This window comes from Symphalangus syndactylus, chromosome 3 (genome assembly GCF_028878055.3).
Source record: "Symphalangus syndactylus isolate Jambi chromosome 3, NHGRI_mSymSyn1-v2.1_pri, whole genome shotgun sequence".
In the NCBI taxonomy this organism is placed as follows: Eukaryota; Metazoa; Chordata; class Mammalia; order Primates; family Hylobatidae; genus Symphalangus; species Symphalangus syndactylus.
The window spans coordinates 58729275-58742360 of NC_072425.2; the positions used below are offsets into that span (position 1 = coordinate 58729275).

At 41.5% G+C, this 13086-nt stretch overlaps 1 protein-coding gene across 7 annotated transcripts in view; it reads left to right on the top strand.

Moving 5' to 3' along the window:
• The window catches only part of AGTPBP1 (ATP/GTP binding carboxypeptidase 1), a 200758-nt gene extending 192705 nt beyond the window's left edge, over nucleotides 1-8053 (top strand). For all 7 annotated transcript variants that reach the window (XM_055272087.1, XM_055272089.1, XM_063636285.1 and 4 more), the window contains one exon: nucleotides 7311-8053. In XM_055272087.1, coding sequence (XP_055128062.1) covers nucleotides 7311-7488 — 178 coding nt within the window. In that variant the 3' untranslated portion in view covers nucleotides 7489-8053. The remainder of the gene's footprint in view (nucleotides 1-7310) is intronic.
• The last annotated feature ends 5033 nt before the right edge of the window (nucleotides 8054-13086 follow it).

Below are 13086 nucleotides of genomic sequence, written 5' to 3' on the forward strand. Positions count from 1 at the left end.
AATTTAGGCAATGGCATATTTTTCTGTTTCTGCATCATTTTCAAAAATTTTCCCCCATGATATTTTATTATGCTATCTTAAAACAGGTAGGTTATTCTCAAGAGTTAAGAGTGCAGAGTTAAAGGAGGGTTCTGAGGTGCAAAGGTAGACAGAGTATTTTTCATCCTATTGGCTTGAGACAGGCCATTGCCTGCGTTCTTCAGGAACTGAGAAAGGTTGATTTAGTGTTTTCTTTAACAAGGTAGGTTTTATTATTGTCATAATATGAGCCCAGCAACTTTGTGAGATAGGTGAGAATGATGTTGTTATCTCCGCTTTACACTGAGAAACCTGTGCTCGGAGAGAGGAAATGGCTTGCTCTGGGTCACAACTGGTGAATACAATAGAGGCACAACCCAGAATTTCCAACTCCATGGGCGGTGTTTTGCTTTCGTTGTGCCTGTTGTAGGTCATGGAGCTGAAGATCTACATTCTGGTGTCTTGGAATACAAATCAGCTCTCATGGAAGGAGATGGCATATATTTGAGGGAGAATGGTGAATTTTTTAGGTTTAGTTTTGTGTTATACTTAATAGCTTAATGTGAGGGTAGCCAGAAAGCTTTCTGAATCTGCATAAACAGTTTTTGTTCTCTTTAGAAATCAGTTGGAATTATAAACCTTTTCTGCATCATAATGATACCCTACAGCAGAGAATTTCAATGCATTCATCCTGTCAGAAAGACTCTGGGTGAAAGTTTTGATGTTTTTCTTGAAGCAGCATGACAGGATTTGGTTTTGGACTAAAATGCTGTTTTCTTTAGAATGAAATGTTTCTTAATTGTTTTTGGCTTACTCTATTCAGAGTAGAAGGATAGATGTTAAGGCAGGTGTACACAGGGCAGCTGTTAGAAAAGGACGCAGAACAAGCCAAAAGGAGTAAACTTATCTGAAGAAAATGGGGGAAGCAAGGAAACAGTGGCGTTAATACAAAGTAATCATGACGAGAAATAATTAAGTATTGGTTAGACTTTTTTTTTTCTTATGATTGTAAGAATTTTTGGACTCCTATCTGCTTATTTAAAGCGATTATTTTATAAACATAGGGCAAGTGACCTTGAAGTCTTTTTTATTTACTTTTTTATTTTTATTTTTATTTATTTTTTTATTAATTTTTTTGCACACAAAACAATAAACATTTTCTAGAAATACAAACAAAAAGATGCATATCAAACATATTAGGAAGGTTGCACATGGGAAGATGGGGAATAGAAATGGGGGGTGGGAATTAAAGAAAATAAGTGAGAGAGAGACTTTGTATGGATCAATGATAATAACTCAATCCTCTATTTGACAAAGAACAAGGAGAAGGAAGAGGACGAAAAAGAAAGTGGGATAAAGGATCAGAAAGGGAGGAAAATAGAAAAAATTAGAGTATGACTTCAGGGTAAACCTGTTTTGTTGTCGCTGGGTTGGTTGGTCTGTCTGTTGTATTTTTCATATGTTTCGCCATGTTGGCCAGGCTGGTCTCTAACTCCTAGCCTCAAGTGATCAACCCTCCTCGGCCTCCCAGAGTGCTGGGACTACAGGCGTGAGCCACCACGTCCAGCCCCCACATTGCGTCTGGCCTCTGTGGTAGACCTCCCAGACGGGGCGGCCGGGCAGAGGCGCTCCTCACTTCCCAGACGGGGAGGCCGGGCAGAGACGCTCCTCACTTCCTAGACGGGGTGGCGGCCGGGCAGAGGCGCTCCTCACTACCCAGACGGGGCGGCCGGGCAGAGGTGCTCCTCACATCCCAGACGGGGCGGCCGGGCAGAGGCGCTCCTCACATCCCAGACGGGGCGGCCGGGCAGAGGCGCTCCTCACTTCCCAGACGGGGAGGCGGGGCAGAGGCGCTCCTCACATCCCAGACGGGGCCGCCGGGCAGAGGCGCTCCTCACATCCCAGACGGAGCGGCCGGGCAGAGGCGCTACTCACATCCCAGATGATGGGCGGCCGGGCAGAGGCACTCCTCACTTCCTAGACGATGGGCGGCCGGGCAGAGACGCTCCTCACTTCTTTCCAGACGGGGCGGCCGGGCAGAGGCGCTCCTCACTTCTTTCCAGACGGGGCGGCCGGGCAGAGGCACTCCTCACATTCCAGACGGGGCCGCCGGGCAGAGGCGCTCCTCACATCCCAGACGGAGCGGCCGGGCAGAGGTGCTACTCACATCCCAGATGATGGGCGGCCGGGCAGAGGCGCTCCTCACATCCCAGACGATGGGCCGCCGGGCAGAGACGCTCCCCACCTCCCATACGGGGCGGCGGCCGGGCAGAGGCTGCAATCCCAGCACCCTGGGAGGCCAAGGCAGGCGGCTGGGAGGCGGAGGCTGCAGCAAGCCAAGACCACGCCACCGCACTCCAGCCCGGGCAACACCGAGCACCGAGTGAGCGAGACTCCATCTGCAGCCCCAGCACCTCGGGAGGCCGAGGCGGGCAGACCAGTCGAGGTCAGGAGCTGGAGACCAGCCCGGCCAACATGGCGAAACCATGCCTCCAGCCAAAGGACAAAAACCAGGGAGGGGTGGTGGCGCGCGCCCGCAATCCCAGGCAGCTGGCAGGGCGAGGCAGGAGAATCACGGGGGCCGGAGGCAGGGAGTCTGCAGCGAGCCGACTATACTCCAGCCTGGGCAACAGAGGGAAGAAAGGAAAAAAAAAGAGAAGGGAAAGGGAAGGGGAAGGGAAGGGGGAGGGGAGGGGAAGGGAAGGGAAGGGAGAAAAGAGGGGAGGGGAGGGGAAAGGAAAGAAGGAAGGAAGGAAGGTCGAAGTCTTTTTTTTAAGTGAAGATTTTGTGAGAATCATAGGAAATAATGTCTATGAAAGCATTTCCTACATTGTAAAGTGCTCAAAACATACGTTAAAATTATTAATAAAAGCAAAGATGAATTGCTGTGATTGGTCTTGTGCCTTGAAGTTTGTTCACTAAAGTAAAATCCGTGGGATAAAAATTGAGGATCTCGTCAACCTCAAGGCTTTTCGTAGAGTTTAGCAAACATTTGTTGAGGTGCCTGCAATGTGTCATGCCCTTCTGGAAGCTGACAGGAGGTACTCAGATGGGTAAGTCACAGTTCTTGATCTTAAAGGCACTTGTGATTTAGTACTGAGAATATAGGCACACAAATGAGTGGTTTCAATTGCATACATGAAGTTATCAGATGGAATGTGCAAGGTACAAAGGGAATATAGAGAAAGGACACATATCCCAAGATGAGCTTTAAGGACGAACATCTGAAGATGAGACTGAGCTGTGTTTTGAAAAAATAAAGAGTATTTAGGGGAAGAAAGATGTGAAGTATACCTGCATTTGTCCATTATAAAGATATTCCTTTATAGCAACTGGGTACTTATAAACTGAGACTGGGTAATTTATGAAGAAAAGAGGTTTAATTGGCTGGTGGTTCTGCAGGCTGTACAGGAAGCATGGTGCCCCCGTCTGCTTGGCTTTTGGGAAGGTCTCAGGGAGCTTTTACTCATGGTGGAAGGCAAAGCGGGAGCAGACATGTCACATGGCGAGAGGGGGAAGTGCCACACTCTTTTAAACAACCAGATCTCGCATGAACACAGAGTGAAAACTCATTGCTGCGAGAGAGACACCAAGCCATTCATGACCCAAACACTTCCCACCAGGCCCCACCTCTGACACTGGGCATTACATTTCAACATGAGATTTGGAGTGGACACACATCCAAACCCTATCAATACCTTATGCAGAGGAAACAGTGCTGGTGAAGGCTTGCTGTATGAAATGTGAGGCGTGGAGTGGTCAGGATATTGAGTGGCAGGACTTGCTTGTAGTGAACTTTGGTTTGCATGACTCACGGAGTGAATGATACTGAGCATACTGGAAGAGGATTGGGCTTGGTGGGGAGAACAGTGAGTTTTCCAGATGCTACTTTTGAGGTGCATGTGAGACAGTCATGGGACTATATCTGGCAAGTCCATGCATGTGCAGAAGTTCAGTGGAGAAGTTGGGGCTAGAATTTGGATTTGGAAATAATGAGAATACAGATTAAAATAGATGAACTTGTTCAAAGAGGGCATGCTTATAAGAGCTGTTGGCTAAGAAAATATTTTTATAAATACAGTGCCTAGGTTTGAGGAATGCATAGAGGATGAGGAGCACATGATCACCATTGAGAAGGGACAGAAAGGAATTAAGCAAACTAGAATAGAAGGATGTCAGAATTGTCACCACCACGAAGTACAGTGGAGAGAGCTAGTAAAAATGGACTGGAAAATGGTGATTGGAATAGCAGTCTGAATGCTAGTTTTAGTGGAATGTTGGGGGATGTAATCTTCTGTTTTTCTCTTTCCCCTGTCTCAGTATTTATTCCCCTAGCTCCTTCCAGATCCCCTGATATCTTTCTCTCTCTCTCTCTGTCTCTCTCATACACACACACTCTTACACACACTTGTGTATACCTCTTTCCACCGCTAACTTCCTCCTCTTTGCACACTCAGCCTGACTAATGTGCTTGAGCTAGCACTGTTGGGCCCATCACAATAGCTCGATGTGCGCTGTATACTTCAGCTCCAGTGTAGACCTTAATGAAGCTTTGGCTAGGAACATGATTTTATTAGGACCTGGAGAAACAAGAGTCAAATGTTAGGGCCATTGTGGGTTATAGGAGTGGAATCAGAGGAGTGGACCATTTCCATACTCTTACCAGAATGGGTGATTTCAAGAAATGAATGGAGTTCTTCTCATAGTCAACGTGATGAATGAGCCAAGATCAAGAACTGACAGGATCAGATTATTTTGCTAAGCATTTCTTGTAAAGATGCTTCTTTTATTTTCCAGGTGCTTGCCTTCCAGGTTGTGCTACTTTGTCTTAAAAGTGCACATCAACACCTGATACCAACATTGCTCTAAGATTCCTTCCTGTCAAGGAAGCTAAACTTATTTAGCTCCGTCCTGGGCATCCTTCTTGCTCCTAAATCATATTTCTCTCATTCTGTTTCCTCATTGACTTCAGCTCATAAGACTAGGCTTTTTCTGTAAACCCTTTCCTTTTGTTCAAATTGATTAACTGTAATATTCAGTTTCCCATGGAGAATGAGATCCTTACTCTGATCCCAGTGCGGTGGCTGGGCTCCCAGCAACCAGTTTCACTTATGCCAAGTCTGTTTTCAGATAGGGGGAAAGGTGGGCTGGAATTCCGCTGTCCATAGATCTCTTGAACGATGCGTGCTTCCCTGCCCACCTATCCAACACATTTTGTGTTGGATTTTGTGTTCTTCCTACCTGTTGGGAGACACTGGCCACTTCTTGTCTATCTGGAAGCAGCCTCTGTAGTTCTGGGTGGTTTCCCCAGCCCCTGTGCTGGCACAGTGCATAACTTTTTAGTATCTGTCTCTTCCTTGCATTTCCATTATCATACCTTCTTGTTATGACTGTCTCCAGGAAGAAAATAAGTATGTGGCAAGAGAAGATTTGTCTTTTCTCCCTTCCCTCTTTTCCCTTTCTTTGCTTCAGTTTTCCATTTATTTTAAGAATCACCTAGGACTCCTCTGAGAATTTGAAATACAAACTCAAGGAGGAAGAATGAATTATTATATTTCGAAAGAAACATGGTAAGTCATTTTAAAAGGCCAAATAAGGTCGGGTGCGGTGGCTCACGCCTGTAATCCCAGCACTTTGGGAGGCCAAGGCAGGCGGATCACTTGAGGTCAGAAGTTGGAGACCAGCCTGGCCAACATGGTGAAACCTCATCTCTACTAAAAATACAAAAATTAGCCAGGCGTGGTGGTGGGGGCCTGTAGTCCCAGCTACTCAGGAGGCTGAGGCAGGAGAATTGCTTGAACCCGGAGGCAGAGGTTGCAGTGTGTGGAGATCTCACCACTGCACTCCAGCCTGGGCAACAGAGAAAGACCCTGTCTCAAAACAACAACAACAACAACAACAACAACAAAAAAAACAAAACCAAAGCCAAATAATCATTTCTTTTAATCTCACTTGTTTCTCTAATGACCTAACAGATTCATACTAAATATTTTAGTTGCAAATTAAAAACTGTTAAATTGTTCTTGTGAGTGTTAGGTATGTTGTGAAGTCTCACACAATCCTCCAAGCCACTCAGCTTGATTTATTTGGACTACTCTATCATATTGCAAGCTCTGAACTTTTAAGAGGAAGTTTGCTACATTCGATCAAGGTGGTTTTGCAATGCATTTTTCCCTTTAATGAGCAAGATTAAAGCAAGTATAGGAAAAAAGGTACTCTTGCCAGATGAGTCTTGCAAACTTCTCAGAAAATTAGAACCATACAATCTATTAACTTTCCCATCCCACCTTAACTTCCAGATATCTGGACTGAATTTCACACTCAGTTGCAGGAATTCTCTCAGGTGCCTAATGATGTCTACTTCTCTCTTATTTTAACAGATATTGTTCCTTTTTCATTGTCCGATTTTATAGGTTTTAATTGCATCAGTTATAGGAAATCCTTTTTGGAAGCAGGTGGGAAATAAACAAACATACATCTATATGAAATTAAGGTAGTTTTGATCACTACCTTAGAGATTCTAAAATGTTTCTGTAGTGTTTATTTGATATTGTGTGTGGGGGGATGTAAATCTCACAAATGGGGAGATACTAGAATAATGTGATTTTTCTAGGAAAGAATACATTACAGAACCTAGTAGAAAAGTTGTCTCAGTCCCAAACAACCTACTTCATGAAATATTTAGAAGCACTTAGTGCTTTTAAGCAAATGTCTTATTCTGTGTCCTTAGGGAAAGTAATTAATCTGGGTGTAGAGTGTTCACTTGTTTTTCATTTTTATTCTTGACCTACGGAAACTTGGGGGGTGGGTATATGGGCTGTTTTTATGGCAGCTAATCACTTTATAGACTTAGAGCGAGTGGTTTTAGTGCATTACTCGAGAAGCCAATTAAATGCTCACAGTTTCTTGTAAGGACTATTGAAATTATATTTGCCTGATTTACAGTGATTTAAGTAGAATTAAAAAATAAATCTTAGCCTGCAAATTGATGAAATCTTTCAAAGAAATAACCTGATGAGAGAGTTCACTGTTTTTTAAGCTGTCTATCTAATTTTAGGATATATATTGATACTCTTGTAATATAATTAATAAGTCACATTTCACTGCTTATTGTCAATACAAGGAACTTTCACCTATTATAAATTTCAACTTGTTCATTTGGATAAGATTTTTAAGGTTAATGCAGCTTATATTATATTGGAATCAAAGTTAGTCCAGTATGGTGAAATAATCTTATATTAGGACCTTAAGACCTAACGAAGTCTTGTATGTTCTGTGTGTTTTGGCTGCAGCCCTACCACTTATGTTTTGGATGAAGATGAACCTCGATTCCTTGAAGAAGTTGATTACAGTGCAGAAAGTAATGATGAGTTAGATATTGAGTTGGCTGAAAATGTAGGAGATTATGAAACTTCTGCTCAAGAAGAAGTATTTTCTGACTCTGAATTATCAAGAACATACCTACCTTGAGCCTGCTGCCATCTCTTGTTAACTGCAAAGAATAAATGAAACATCTTGGTTTTTATTTCCCAGGAAGCTTGAGAGAAATGAGTTTATACAGAGCTGACTCAAAAAGACAAAGTAACTTGGGCCAGTTTGGCTTCAAGACAATAAATGTGTTATTAATTAATGATAAAATTGGCACTTGTTTTATTTTAGATATTCAGTGCACCTTATGTAGCATTGAATGATCAAATATTGGATTTACCTTTAAAAAAACCTGAGTATCATTGCATGAATTTTTATCTCCCTATGGTTATATCCTGCATCAAGTGGATAATTTTGAAGTGTGTTCAGAATATAAAATTGAAATTTTAGAGTTGTTGAAAATCCTGACTTGTTGAAAACTAATATATATGTACATGGATTTCTATAGATGTGTTTGTTTAGAAGTGGGTAGATATTGAAGATAAGACTGCTCTTCAGAATCATGTTAACTATTGGGTTGTGACTGAAGTAATCCAGGGTTTGCCTTGAAACCATTACATTCTACATTTCCCAAATTAAACAAATAAAAACTGTATTAAATGTTGCATTCATTTTGTCATCTTCTTTTTTTTTTTTTTTTTTTTGAGACGGAGTCTGGCTCTGTCGCCCAGGCTGGAGTGCAGTGGTGCTGTCTCCGCTCACTGCAAGCTCCGCCTCCCGGATTCATGCCATTCTCCTGCCTCAGCCTCCTGAGTAGCTGGGACTACAGGCGCCCACCACCACGCCCGGCTAATTTTTTTCTATTTTTAGTAGAGATGGGGTTTCACCGCGTTAGCCGGGATGGTCTCGATCTCCTGACCTCGTGATCCACCCGCCTCAGCCCCCCAAAGTGCTGGGATTACAGGCGTGAGCCACCGTGCCCGGCCTTGTCATCTTCTTTAACCAGCTCAGATTATTTGGTGTATAGAACTTTGTGAGAATGTGATAAAAACCCAGAATTGGACACAGTGATAAAAAGTTGTTTTTAAGAAAGTTGGCTAGGCATGGTGGCTCATGCCTGTAATCCCAGCACTTTGGGAGGCTGAGGTGGGTGGGTCACTTGAGGTCAGGAGTTTGAGCCTGGTCAACGTGATGAAACCCTGTCTCTACTAAAAATACAAAAATTAGCCAGGCGTGGTGGTGGGTTTCTGTAATCCCAGCTACTCAGGAGGCTGAGGCAGGAGAATCACTTGAACCCAGGAGGCAGAGGTTACAGTGTGCTGAGATAGTGCCATTGCACTCCAGCCTAGGTGACAGAATGAGACTCTGTCTCAATTTAAAAAAAAAAAAAAAAAAAAGCCGAGTATACTACTCTTAAATTTTGTTATGATAGAGGTATACCCACACCTATCATAAGAGATATATCTGAACAGCCCATTTCTCTAATACTGTGCCTCATGGATACACCTAAAGTATATCACTGCAGTTGAACAGTTTGTTAAGAAGCTTGAAAAATGCAGTGAGGAGATAATCTGATGTTAAATGTGCATTTGTCTATTGAGCTTATTCAGCATCTCATGAGCTGTGCTGTGTTATTAGACTTACTGAAGTGAATAGACTTAGGGTATGCTGACGCTGGTATCAGAATCCTAGATGACTGCAGTACATTTAAACCCTTTTGTTTGTTTGTTTGTTTTGTTTCGAGACGGAGTCTCACTCTGTCACCCAGGCTGGAGTGCAGTGGCGCAATCTCGGCTCACTGCAATCTCACTGCGATTCTCCTCCCTCAGCCTCCCAAGTAGCTGGGATTACGGGCACCCGTCACCACTCCTAGCTTATTTTTGTATTTTTAGTAGAGACAGGGTTTCACTACGTTGGCCAGGATGGTCTCGATCTCTTGACCTCGTGATCCGCCCGCCTTGGCCTCCCAAAGTGCTGGGATTACACGCGTGCGCCACCGTGCCTGGCTAAACCCTTTCTTGTAGTGATACCTACCTGGGTTTTAGCCCTCTTGCTGCAGGAATTACTTTATTTTTAAATAAAATAAAGCGAATCCATTGACTTTGGATAAGTGTTTTAAGAACTAAGTTTCTGATATAATAAAACAACCTCCAAAAGATACCTCATTGCAGATTTTCGCCAGGATTCAGGTGCTTAGGTTTTGGCACATATCTTCCTCACTTTTTCCTGTAGTGTTTTTAACCTGTTATAATTGAAAAGAAATGATAGAGATGTATTTCAGAGTTTTGCATTTTCCAAATCAATGATTTTTCTTTTCAGTATTTAAAGTATTTCATTAACAGTGTAGATTCTTTCTGATTTTTGGGGAGCGATGTTTAAAAACATAGTATGGAGCAATTGAAAAAGGGGTCTTTTTCCCTAGCCTAATTCTTACTAATCTCAGAAAACAAAGATGAAATAGACTGTGAAGTTGAACCTAGTCCTCTTAGTATGGTAACCAAATTTAGGAAAGATCAGGATAATTTAGGAAGGAAAGTAATCATTTAATTACTTATAAACAATTATGTTTTGTATATTTTATGTATAAAACAATTACATGTTTTATTATAGTTATATTTCTTCAGATAGTAGATTATGGAGCCACCATGTCCATGCAGTTAGTTGTTCCTTGGTATTCTTGGATTGATTCCAGGACCCCCCACAGATGCCCAAACCCACAGATACTGAAGTCTCTGATATAAAATGGAGTAGTATTTGCATTTAACCTATGGACATCCTCCTGTATGCTTTAAATCATCTATAGATTACTTATAATACCTAATACAATATAAATATAAATACTCTGTAAATAGTTTTACTGTATAGGGTGTGTGTGTGTTTGTGTGTGTGTGTTTTAAGAGACGAGGACTCACAATGGGACACTTTGACCAGGCTGGTCTCGAACTCCTGGGCTTACACAATCCTCCCACCTCAGCGTCCCAAGTAGCTAGGACTACAGGTACTCACCACTATGCCTGGCAGTTTTTTAAATTTGCGTTTTTAAAAATTGTTTATTATTTATTGAATATTTTCTACCTGAGATTGACTTAATCTGTGGATATGGAACCCATAGATATGGAGGGCTGGCTGTATATTAATTTGTTTTTGGCTTTTACAGAATTAGAAATTAGAAGTAACTACAGTTACTATAATGTGCAGAATGACTCAAATATTTCAATTTGTTAGTGTAAAAACTCCTAACTACATATTATAATATTTTATAATATGTAGTGAAGTACTTTAACATACATTATGAGCCTGAATAAAGCTTTTTATTAAATATTGACAAGATTGAAGGAGAAATTCTTTATAGTTAGGAAATGATTTTTTCATAAACAATAAATAGCTTTGAAAATATAAAAAAAATTTAGGGCTGGGTGCAGAGGCTCACGCCTGTAATCCCAGCACTCTGAGAGGCTGAGGCGGATGGATCACTTGAGGTGAGGAGTTCGAGACCAGCGTGGCCAACGTGGCGAAACTCCACCTCCACACAAAATACAAAAATTAGCCAGGCATGGTGGCACGCGCCTGTAATCCTAGCTACTTGGGTGGCTGAGGCATGAGACTCACTTGAACCTGGGAGGCAGAGGTTGCAGCAGTGAGCCGAGATTGAGCCACTGCACTCCAGCTGGGGCAACAAAGCAAGACTGTCTCAAAAAATAAAAATAAAATCCTAACTTTCCTAGTTAGAAATATAATTAACTTTTATTGGCTATTAGTAGCTAAAATTGCCCTTATTTTTGCTTCTGTGGCCTCATTTTTTTTCTCGGTTATTCAGTATTTAAATTATGGCTTAGATGTCTTCAATGCCATAGTCCTGAAAATTAATGATCTACGTTGTGCAGCAGTGATGGGATCTGATAAACTGAGTCTGTTGATGGAGTTTAGATTTATTTCCTTTACCTGGCATTTGGAACTTTGAATCTCTTAAATGTAGTTTTGGTCTAGTCCGCTGGTTCTCATGTTGTAATGTGCATCAGAATCTTCTGCAAATCTTCTGAAGACACAGATTGCTTATTATGTAGATCTGGGGTGGAGGTCCAAGAATCTGCATTCCTTGCAAATTCCCAGGTGGTGATGCTGCAGAGCCACACTTTGAGAATCACTAGTATAATCCAGTATGCTCTTCAAGCATCACACCTACCTTCCTGAGAATCACAGGAGTTGTGAACTGCAGATTAGCATTGGGGAGAATTTAGATCAAACTAATTTGTAGAATCAAGGAGGTCAAGTAAGGTCACAGGGGCATTTGGGTTGAGCCAGGGTTTTAGCCCGGGTCTTCTGACAACTGCCTCATGTTCTTACCACAAAGGAGCTGCTATCCTTTACCTTTCCCCAAAGAGTGAAGACTGCTTAAAGCTCAGTATCTTTCTTGAATTTGTGAAATTTGTTCAGGCAAGGTGGAAAGCAAAAACCTATGGTTCACACTGACTTATTTGTATTGATCATTGTCTTTTGAAGACAGGAAGTATGATCAGTCTCTGCCACTTGTGCTAGTTTTTGTGTGGTGTTTAGAAACACAGGCGTTTGTCTGGATCCTAATTACAAATAAGTAACCTAGAATTCTCTTCAGATAGTGCACTAACAGCAATGAATCTATTCTAAATTTCAAATATCCAAATTAAAATGACTATTAGCATAAGTACTGAAATGGATAATACAATAAATGTATTAATGGAATTGTTTTTGTGCATGATACAGAAATAAATGATAGTAACGGAACTATAAGTGTATCCTTATAAATCCTTGTTTTCCTATACATACTTTACAAAATGTTCATTGAAAATTGGTGAATTTTTCGCTTATGTTGGTGAAGATTTAGCTGTAAGTAAACTCTAGTTCTTTCCATTAGGAAAAACCCGTTAAAGCAATGTTTTAATTAGAATGCTATTCTTCTTTTACAATAGATGTTAACATTAAGTATTTCTCCGATTAAACTATATTCAAATTTCTGTGACATAAAGAAAAGGAAACCTAGAAGAAAGTTTAATTTTCTTTAAGAAAATGAGTATTTTGAAGGTTTAATCCTTGAACATCACATCAGTTGTTTTCCACTATTAATAATATTTACAAAGCATTTTTACTTACCTATATTGGGCTGATGTGGAGCAGATGGGAGTCTTTTATTTATACTCCGCTTTCTAGTACGTGAACAATGACTTGGCCTTTGGCCTCTCCATCTTGCCACTCTGCCTCACAAGCCTTGTTTACAACTCGTCGAATCTCGGTGCCCTCTATCAAATCCTACCATTTCTTCGAGCTTGGCTGGTTATTGGGAGGCATTGAGTAATTACACATTTTCTCAGTTTGAGTTCGCTAACTTTGCAGTGCCAAAATTCATGTGAATGGCCCTTTTACAGTGGAATATAGACCTCACACAGGCCAGTCAGGGTGATATTTGTAGTCTAAGATGCGGTTGACACTCAAGTCCTACAGCATTCTTCGTGTGTGTGCATTTGCATGCATACTCAGATCCCTGTGAAGTGGAAATGGATTTGTGGTATTCTTCTATTTGCAAACCCAGATAACCTTAAAGGGCTAAAGAGATTTTGCTCTGATTATTTAGAATGATTGACCTTTATAATACTCGATATAGGACTGTCTCAAAGACATCATTGAGAAGAGTAGGGTAGGCAATAGCAAACATCTGGTCAGAGTTAT